Below are 10980 nucleotides of genomic sequence, written 5' to 3' on the forward strand. Positions count from 1 at the left end.
AAAGCCTGTGAGCTTGTGTTGTTTTCTTAATTCTCTCAGAATGGAGTCTGTGCTGAAATATTTGGACTGGACGACGGTGGGCTTGGCCCTCCTTGGAGGTCTTCTCTCTCTTATTGTGCTGGAGATTTTCAGGCTGCATTTGTCCAGAAGTCAATACCCCCTTGGACCCAAACCTCTACCCTTCTTGGGCAACATGCCTCAGTTTGTGAACAACCCAATGGCTTTCATCAGATCGGTCAGTTCTGTTTGAGTACAATTTAAAGAGCTAGTTATATACCTTAAATTTATTTGTGTATTTATTGATACACCTCAAGACAGGACACTGTGGTTCTGACATTGTAGAACTGGTCCACGCCAGAGATACTAGACATCTCTAGTGTCAGCTCTACTGTTGCCTGTATCTTCTTGGTAATTTTACAACTCTAAATGTACAGATTGGGTCAAGGGTGTTCTGCTTGTAAAGGGTCAGAAAGCCCACATCATTGTCTGTCAGATGTTCAGTCCTGATCTCTCTTATCTAGACATGTTTACACTTGCACATTCTCCCTAAATTTGTTCTCATGTCTTCTTGGAATGCAGCCAGACTTCCTGCCATGAATTCTAAAGGAGCATTAGGTCATTTTTTTTACCTCAGAACTTATGAACGTATATAGACATTTGCACACGCAACATTTGCTAATTAATTAATGTGATATAATTATGAAATAGGGCGACTTTGTGGAGCAGAAACACACGTTTGTAGGTGGATTGGCTACTCAAAAGGGTCCATAGGTGTGAGTGTGTGTCGCCCTGTGAAAGACTGTTGCCCCCTGCAGTTGTAGTGGTAACTGAATTCTTTTGGGAAATAAGACATCTTACAAGAATTCATAAAATGAACAGCAGCTGACATCTGTCATATAACCAGTATCATTGCTTCATAAAGAACTGTTTTGCAGGTGTGTAAATTAAATATACACATTTCACCACAATTAAGAGACTATAATTTTCAGCTTCTTCACACATTACCACATGGTGTTTTGGGGCAGAGCTTTATCACATCATCTGTACCATTGATGAAGAACGTTAAATTCTAATTTGTGAAGAGTTTGTGATGCTTATGGATCAATGACAAAGTCCATTCCCTACAGAAGAGAACCAAGTCTGTGTCGTAATCAGAAACGTCTTGAAAATCCCTTTATAATTGGTTCAAAACCACCCGAAAAGGATGGGAGTGAAAGGAGAACTACTCTCAAATGGTCCCCTCATAGCTCCACTGCTCACTTCCTGTGGAAGTGACATCCCAGGGGCCTAGGGGGAATTCCACAAAGCAGGATTTCCCAGTTAGCTAGATAACTTATGCCTAAACCTGAGGACTGTCTAATGAGAATCTCCCTCAGCTCTTTTCTTATTGGATGGGCTTGACTTTGGGTTTAAGTTATCTAGCTAAACAAAGAAATCCTGCTTTGTGGAATCCCCTCCTGGTGTATGATCCTGTTTTCCTCCTTGTGCTCTCCCAGGTGTTCCTTTTTAGTCCAGTTTTTAAAAGCTCTGTGCCTCGTCTCAGTGGTTTGTATTTAAGATTGTCCTGTGATGGACTGTTTATGTGGCTCTTTGTTTGTGATCATCGTTTATCTGTCTCTTGACCTCTGTATTAAGTATCATATTAAATATACATATAAATAAATATATATAAATATAAAATGGACTACAGAATACATGAGAAGAAGAAGGGAAGATTAATAACATGAGGGAATGTCTCTGTGATAATTACCCACAATTCTTAAAGGGAGCTATAGTTTATCCCAGAAATGCACTCAATCTCAGAGTGACCTTACTTTCTCCCTGGAGATGATGTTGTGTTGGTGTGGCCCAGGCAAATATCTACAGAATAAAAATCCCCAAAAATAAACATAACACCCTGTTATAGTTTGTAGCCTGTATTCATTTATTTATTTGTTTCGAAACCCCTTTAATCTCAAATGCATCTTTGTTCTGTGTTTCATTTCTTGGAGATTTGTTTTCTTTCTTTGTTTCATGTTTTATCTAGTTATGGTTTATATTATTCTTGTTTAATTCTTAGATGTTTTTTTGATTTATAAATATAAAACATCTCAGTAAACATATTCCTTGCAAACCCTGACACAGACTTTACCTGATGTATGTTTGTAATCTGCTAAATACACACCTTGGAGCCTAAAGGTCAATCAGAAATTCAAGACCTTATTTTAGTGTTTACTTTTATTTCAAAAATCTGTGTAATTTTGCTTCCTCTCCAGTTGCTGAAATACGGTGAAATGACCTGCATCTACCTGGGCAGGAGCCCAGTAATCGTGATTAATACACTGCAGACAATGAAGGAAGCGTTCGTTCAGAATGGGGCTGTGTTTGCTGGGAGGCCGTACGTGCCAATACTTGATTGGGTCACTGAAGGGTATGGTCAGTAATTCAACGCTCATTGACCTCTTTTGTATATCTTCTGACATACATGCAATAATGTGTTTATTTATTTAATTAATTTTATATTGATATAATTTCATCTAGATAAGAACTTTTTAAAATTAAGTAATATTTAAAGGGGGCAGATTATGAAGAAATCATATTTTTATTGCATTATCTCATTCATTTGGAGATATGGAGCTACCACCAACCCACACACTGTGAAACAACTCAGCAACTCAGTTAGTCTTCTGTGATCTGCCTATGTCTGGAAATATAATCACCCTTAAAGTCTGCATATAATGACTTATTCTGATATTGTACTGCATCTTACACAGATAGCAGCCACTCCACCAGAGCCTTTCCAATTGATCTGCTTTTATGTGAGAGCCAAAGGTCAGTTAGAGCAAAACATACAAGTTGAGCACTGAATGCTGAGTCAAGATAGGGAAAATGATAGAAAAGAAGAAGGATAACAGAGCAAACATGTCTAATAAGCTGGCATTTCCGACCCTCAGTGCTGGGACCTCACATTTGGTTTAAACAGAGGCTCATTTTCACCAGTTGAATTTTAAATCAATTTTTTGTCTTCATCACAGAGCTTTGCTTAGGGACACAGTCTTAGTGGGCGATCACGTCTGTCCTAGGTCACAGACTGGTACATGAAGCTCATTTCAGGGCTAGAGGTCTGAGGTCTCTTTCATCCTCAGGGCATGATGTCGATTAAACTAAAGCTTCCTCATTTGTTTATATAACTGTTGAAAAATATTTTGTCGGAATTTCTATTACCTTGAGGCAATGGCTATACAATTTATTGAGGATCCACCTTGGTGTGAATCTATCATTTCTCCCCTTTTACTTCATTTTACTCCCAAAATGGAAGTCCATGTTCGCAGTGGGAAATTTCTTTGTTAACTTCACATTTTCCTGCTCTCTCTTCTCTTCTGTTCTGTTCTCTTTGAGCTGAGAGTCCTGCTGAACTACTATTATCTCATCTCTGTCCTCTTCCCTCTCAGCACTGCATTGCTTGAATACTAGTGGTAATACCGGACATGATGACCAACGCCTGAGAGAATCCCTCCCTGGTTCAAAATTGAATTGGACGTTTTCAGAGGTCTTTTCAGACTAGAACTTCGCTGAAGTGGACATCACATATAATTTATGACATTTGACAATACAAAGGGACAGCAGAATGAATCCTGGAATTATCCTGGCGAATTAGTGTCCAAAATCTTTACATCTCTGAATCACAGTTTTGCAATTATGACCAAACAATATTACTTATAATAATATTACTTATATAATATACCTACAAATGAGTTTCTCACATGTATGTAGATATTTCAGAATGACCAGGCTAAATTTCTGAAGATTAAATTAATATATTTTATTATGTTCATTGTACTACATAATAATCATATAATAAATAATTTCTATAATTAGGGGTTATAATTAGCGAAAAAGATGACTATTTATATGGTTCAGGAGAAAATGTACCAGACTGTCTCTAAAGCTGGGAAACTACAGTTTTTCTCCCTCTACTCTTCTTCTCCTCTCACAGGTATCATAATGGTGACATATGGTAATGCCTGGAAACAGCAGCGATGTTTTGCCCTTCACACACTACGTAACTTTGGCCTGGGAAAGAAAACCGTGGAGGAACGAGTGGCTGAAGAGGCACATTATCTCATCAGAGAGATGCTCAAAGAGGAAGGTAGCTGACCAGAAAATGAATTTATTTTATTATCCCTGATTTTCTGAGCAGATCAGATCAGTATTGTTTCATTTATGTGCAGCAGGACAACACACCACTATCACTGTCACTGAGGAATTGAGAAGGATCCACCACCCAAATCATACCTGCTCTGTGGTGGGCCTGTGAGGGTGCTGTCAGTTGAACATCAGGGTGAAATCAGGATATGAAAGTATTCAATTACAGTATTGTATTGTAAAACTACTAAGTGCTTCTGTATGTATAGTGGATATGATCAAATGAAAAGTCAGTGTAGATACAAGGTAGTTGTTCCTAATCCTGTGATCATCTAGTGTATATCTGGACTCAGAAATTGAGCCTTCTTCTTTGGTCTTTTATTGGTTCACTTCTCTTTTGAAAGTAATTTTTCTAAGACAAGACCTTCTGAAGCTTATTCTTTGTTTAATAACATTGAAAGCTAATTTTGCAGTTCTGAGCTTGGTCCATTTGTTGCACAGTTTTGTACATATACACCTCTAAACAACTCTCTTTATACTTTGTGTTGAACTACATTTCACTTGGGTTTAACTGAAGTGAATGCTGGAATTTGTCATATCCTTCCTTATCATGTCCATTCTCCTGTGATTTTTTTTTAAAGGAAAACCTTTTTACCCCATCCACCCTGTAATGAATGCAATGTCCAACATCATCTGTTCCATCATCTTCGGAGACCGCTTTGAGTACGACGATAAGCGCTTTGCTGAACTTCTCCGAATGATAAATGAAAACATTCGGCTCGCTGGATCACTCCCAGCTCAGGTAATGTCCAGAAAAATTGTTTGCTAAAAGGCATGAGATGGTTTGCAAAACACTAGAGGAATTTAAAAAAATACAGTATAAGGTCTTTGGAAGAAACTATACAGAGAGGAGAGTTCCCTCCGAAGTCATGCAACTTATGCAACACCACTGAACAGTTTAATATGCCAGAGGAGAAGCAGACTCTTTACATCAGATGAAAGATGCCTGTGCTACCAATAGGACGGAACCAGAGGGATAGGGGCTGTCATGCTACACAGCCAGAGGTCAAATGCTTTCTCTACTGGTACCTTTCTACCATATGGTTTCTACTAAACTCAAATAAGGTCTACTTAGTTCTGTTTCTTTTGCATTAGCCAAATCTGGTACCAGCCCTGTGAAGGACTGGCGCCCCCTCTAGGGTGTATTCCCACCTTGCGCCCAATGATTCCAGGTAGGCTCTGGACCCACCGCAACCCTGAATTGGATAAGCGGCTACAGATAATGAATGAATGAATGAATGAAAATCTGGTACCTGGTACATGGAATCAGTTGCTTTTTTAGTTCCTACTCACTCTTGGTTCCTAGCAAGCTGAGTAGGGACTAAATATTACTTGTAAAATATGCCTAACACTGACAGCCCAGAGAGATCTGTCTGCACAATGAAATGCAGAAACCCAGCACAAACTAGCAACTCTTAAAATATCCACGCTTCAGTAGAATTACATTTATTTTTAATGGATACACAATGGCAGCTCGTAAATTATGCTGTGTTTTTGGACGAGGTTAAAATACTCCTTGGATCGGTAGTAAGCGAAAACTCCTGTGAGAGCCTACACTGAGCAACATGGAATGTAAATCTCCACAGATTTGGAGCCCAGAGACTGGTTCAGTCCCAAAAACAACATGCAAATACATTATGCAATGGTTGCACCCACCAGTTGCACCCACCAGTGTTCTGCACCACCCGCCTGTACCCACCATTGTTCTGCACCACCCACCCATACCCACCAGTGTTTGGCACTACCCACCCATACCCACGAGTGTTCGGCACCACCCACCCATACCCACCAGTGTTCGGCACCACCCACCCATACCCACCAGTGTTCTGCACCACCCACCAGTACCCACCAGTGTTCGGCACCACCCACCAGTACCCACGAAAGTTCTGCACCACCAAACCGTACCCACCAGTGTTCTGCACCACCCACCCATACTCATCAGTGTTCTGCACCACCCATCCGTGCCCGGCAGCGTTTGGCACCACCCACCAGTGTTCGGCACTTCACACCTGTACCCATCAACTAAGATAAAGGAAGCAAGAACATCCATCCATCCATCCATCCATTATCTGTAACCGCTTATCCAATTTAGGGTCGCGGGGGGTCCAGAGCCTACCTGGAATCATCGGGCGCAAGGTGGGAATACACCCTGGAGGGGACACCAGTCCTTCACAGGGCAACACAGACACACACACATTCACTCACACACTCACACCTACGGACACTTTAGAATCGCCAATCCACCTACCAACGTGTGTTTTTGGACTGTGGGAGGAAACCGGAGCACCCGGAGGAAACCCACGCAGACACAGGCAGAACACACCACACTCCTCACAGACAGTCACCCGGAGGAAACCCACACAGACACAGGGAGAACACACCACACTCCTCACCAATCCGCCAATCCACCTGCAACGTGTGTTTTTGGACTGTGGGAGGAAACCGGAGCACCCGGAGGAAACCCACGCGGACACGGGGAGAACACACCAACTCCTCACAGACAGTCACCCGGAGCGGGAATCGAACCCACAACCTCCAGCCCCCTGGAGCTGTGTGACTGCGACACTACCTGCTGGGGCACCGTGCCGCCCAGAAGCAAGAACATGTTAAAAAAAATAAATAAATACAAATAAAGAGGTATAGTAACCAGGGATAAAACAGTGAAACAAAAGAAATGTACATCTTTAAGCTAAGATTAATTAGGACACCATTTGTGTGAAAAAAAATGTGACTGCAGTAATTTGCTAGTAAGCAGTAAGTGGTGAAAGGGGAAGGGTGAGAGCCTCATTTTGTAAAAGCTGTTCAGACCTCTCCTTAAAGATTCCATGGCAAGATAAATGTGTTCCAGTCTGAAACAACTTCTGTAGTTGCTGCAAACATAGTCTTTACTTTTTTTTTCTCCTGCAGATTGTCAACCTGGCTCCTTTCATTAAACATTTTCCAGGGTTTCACCAGAAGGTGAAGCAGAACGGTAATGCCATGATAGGGTTCTTGCATGAAGTTGTGGAGGAGCACAGGAAGACTCTGGACCCAGAAAATCTTCGTGACTTCATCGATGCTTACCTGGTGGAGATGACAAGGGTGAGCAAGATTTGGCAGCGTTGAGCCAATACTCCTGGAGATCTACCTTCATGAAGAGTTTAACTCCTATGTGTGAGGACGGACTGTGCTTTTACATGCAATTCTGTATTTTACTACACGACATCATCCATCTCAATTTACGCTCTGTCCACAATGTTTTCTTGGTCTTTGTGGGTCAAACCTTGCTTAAACATACGCAATTTTTAATGTCTTTATAAATCACAGTTTCTGTGGGATGTGCTGTTGTAAGATTTGTTTGCTCTGGTATAATATGAGATTTCAGAACCAATTTTATGAAAAGGCCCCTGAAATCACAGAGAGCCTCTGTTTTGACCCCTGTTCATTCCGAGCCCTGCGCAAATTTCCCTCCCGCACCAAAACCAACACAACTTTTACAGTAAAGTCAATCACTTAACGTTTTTCCCCTTCCACCTTAAATATCATTTTAGTAGGCAGACACTTGCTTTTCAATCTTAGTTTTCATATTTAAATGTTTATTTCCACCTAGTTTCTGAGGAAGCTAAACAAAGGAGTGTATGAATGGATGAAAATGCTTGGATAAAAGGACAAATAAAACAGATGAAAAGAAATGAACCGATTTTGACCTTTTTGGCCAGGTCCACCTTAAAAAGGTGACTATGCAAAGCTACAGAATCACTAATCACTTACAGTATAACACACAAACGACAGATTTAAACTGTTAATGCTGCTGTTATTATGCACTTTATTTTGTATAAATCACAAAACATATCACATTGATACCAGAAATTCAGAAAAGCCAAAAGAAACAAACTGTTCGAAAGTAACATAGTGGAATAAGGTGAAAATTGTCCATTTTGTTCCCAAAAAGTGTGCTACAAGTTCCTTAAGTAAAGATATCTAAGATGTACTTGTGCTGACCTCCACAGTGATAGTTAAGTCCCTTATTTTTGAAAAGTACAGTGAAGAGGACTACTTTACCATTGTTTGCCATTGTTTCTCTCTTGTTATGAGCAGCAAGAGCCAAATGAAGACTCAACATTTCATGAACAGAACCTGGTCATGTCCACAGCTGACCTGTTCCTGGCTGGGACGGACACGACCGCCGCTACAATCAGATGGGGTCTCATTTACATGATGAACCACCCTGAAATACAAGGTATGGAAGAGGGCATAGAGAAATATCTCAGGGACGCAAAGAATAAAGGACAAAAAATAATATGAAACAATATGAAAGGTGCAGAATTTTAATGTTAACATTTTATTATGATGGGTGGACCACATTCCAGAGCGTTGTCATGAGGAGATAGTGAGTGTGTTGGGGTTTGACCGCTCTCCTTGCATGGACGACCGCACACGACTGCCCTTCACTCATGCCACCATCCATGAGATCCAGCGCTGGGCTAATCTCGGCCCTTTGGGCATGGTCCATGAAACCACACAGCCAGCCGAGCTGCATGGATACCACCTGCCCAAGGTAACCACAGAGGGGTGGAGGAGTGAGTGGTTTAGCATTTGAAAGGCTGAATGGATGCATGTATAAAAAGAGGACAACATTATTGAATAGAAATAATAACTGTTGAGCAGATGGGAAGCTGAAGGAAGGAGTGTATGAATGGATGAAAATGCTTGGATAAAAGGACGAATAAAACATGAAAAGAAATGAACTGATGTAAAATAGAGACATATGAAAGAATGAATAGTTGATTTGGGCTGAATTCAGGAATGAAATATTATGGAATGCCTTCAGACCTTACCCCTACTCTGAGGTTAAAATGTTTCTACATCAGTATCCTTTTTTTCCCATGGTAGGGAACTCAGGTCATGGCCAACTTTATGGCCATCATGACTGACCGAGAGCACTGGAAGTATCCAGACACGTTCAACCCAGAGAACTTTCTGGACGAGAAAGGACAGTTCTGCAAAAATGACGCCTTTGTGGCATTTTCTATGGGTAAGTCTGATCAGAGATCAATAACTGATCACATTGATTTATCAATCTACTCAGGCTTTAGGGGGTACTTTATGCCACTTTTCCACTGCATGGTACCTACACTACTCGACACCATTTTGCCCTATTTTTTTTTTATTTTGCACTATTTTTTTGCACTATTTTGCTTTTCCATTAGGAAAATGTGATATCAAGAACCTGGTACTTTTAGCTGCTCACTCATGGCCCCGAGAAAGTGAAAATATGGTCCTGAGACTAAGTTCCACTTTTTTTTCTGTCTGTGATACACAGCAATAAAATCGATTTTTTTCCCTAGTAGTGAGGTTAGCTAGAAGAGCAAAATAAATAAAAACATAATGGCTAACAGACATTGTGTTTTACCAGTTCTGACCAGCCTTCTGAAAGTGATGCTAGAAATATTTTTTCAACTGTTGTGTTTAATGGGCAGAAATATTAAATAATGTTGAACCTAGTCTTGGGAACATATTTTTTTATATATTTGTTTAAATTGGTTTCCACGAGAGCTGGACGGTGAAAGAAGGACTAAAAAGCACTACCGATCTCTCTGAACTGATGCACAGCTAAGCTGTATTATATCCCCAAAACAACATTATGTGAGTACGTGATGAGTAAATAGTACTTAATGTAACCACTGCCATTATTTTGGTTTCCAAAGCCTGCTGTTCCTCTTAGTGATGGTGTTTGAAAGTGAGCCAGGTATCAGGTACCAAAGGCGAATATAGTCAAGTAGTGTAGAGACCATGCAGTGGAAAAGCATCAATAAATGAAGTGTATCATTTTTGTTTGTGTGTGTGTGTGTGTGTGTGTGTGTGTGTGTGTGTGTGTGTGTGTGTGTGTGTTTGTGGTGCTGCAGGTCCGAGGTCTTGTCTGGGCGAGACTCTTGCAAAAACAGAGCTCTTCATCTTCTTCACGTCTCTGCTTCAGAGATTACAGTTCTCCTGGCCTCCAGGAGCTCCACCAACAAACCTGGATGGTATTATGGGGATTGTCCGCTCACCTTTCCCTTTTAATACAGTCTGCCGCAGCAGAGAGACCACCCACTGAATCACCGCACACCACCCACTGCATGTATATGGTCTTTAGATATGATAGAAATGTCTTGTATTTATGGGTTTTTTTTTGATAACACCTCAACTAATTTTTATAGGATGGTGAAGCCAACCCCACAGTGGAGCTCCATTTAATTCATTTGCATTCATTTCTGGAATATTACTATTGGCTCATTCATAATCTTTCTAATCTCTGTAAAATCTCTACAGAGCTGCGCAAGCCAAATGTCACTATGCCCAATGCCAAGTGTAGACTAGAGAGGCATAAATCCCTCCAATGTTGAGCTGCGAAAGGTGGGATGCTTTTCTGGTTTCTGATGCAGAACTAATTGTTCAAAACCAGTAACTGACAACACTGTGGCGGCATACCATCAAATCATCACAGAAATGTCCCAATATCAATCATAGACCATTCCTGGATAAATACAGGCTGCTACTGTAGGAAATAGACAAACGTCCTGTTCAGTGTTAGAGGATCAAGTGTCCACAGGTTTGTGTGTTGTGTGTGTCTGTGTGTGTGTGTGTGTGTGTGTGTGTGTCTGTGTGTGTCTGTGTGAAATGTATTTAACCATCAACAACACCACATCAGCATTCATATATATTTTGTATTTAGCTTTTGTCTTAAACATACAACAAAACAATGTACCATTAAAACTTTCTAACATTTATAAAACTGTATGTACCCAATTATGATGTTGAAAAAGTAATAAAATA

At 40.6% G+C, this 10980-nt stretch overlaps 1 protein-coding gene across 2 annotated transcripts; it reads left to right on the plus strand.

Moving 5' to 3' along the window:
- LOC136697968 (cytochrome P450 2J4-like) lies at positions 1–10980 on the plus strand. Of its 2 annotated transcripts, none has more exons than XM_066673334.1 (9): positions 1–235; positions 2256–2415; positions 3977–4129; positions 4767–4927; positions 7093–7266; positions 8263–8404; positions 8535–8722; positions 9058–9199; positions 10071–10980. In XM_066673334.1, exons 1-9 carry the CDS (start codon positions 41–43, stop codon positions 10259–10261), a joined length of 1506 nt encoding a protein of 501 aa, XP_066529431.1. In that variant the 5' UTR covers positions 1–40; the 3' UTR covers positions 10262–10980. The 2 variants fall into 2 exon arrangements, with proteins under 2 accessions (XP_066529431.1, XP_066529432.1); XM_066673335.1 differs by having other exon boundaries at positions 102–235; positions 2256–2410.

The sequence above is a fragment of the Hoplias malabaricus genome, chromosome 5, assembly GCF_029633855.1.
Source record: "Hoplias malabaricus isolate fHopMal1 chromosome 5, fHopMal1.hap1, whole genome shotgun sequence".
NCBI classification, from domain to species: domain Eukaryota; kingdom Metazoa; phylum Chordata; class Actinopteri; order Characiformes; family Erythrinidae; genus Hoplias; species Hoplias malabaricus.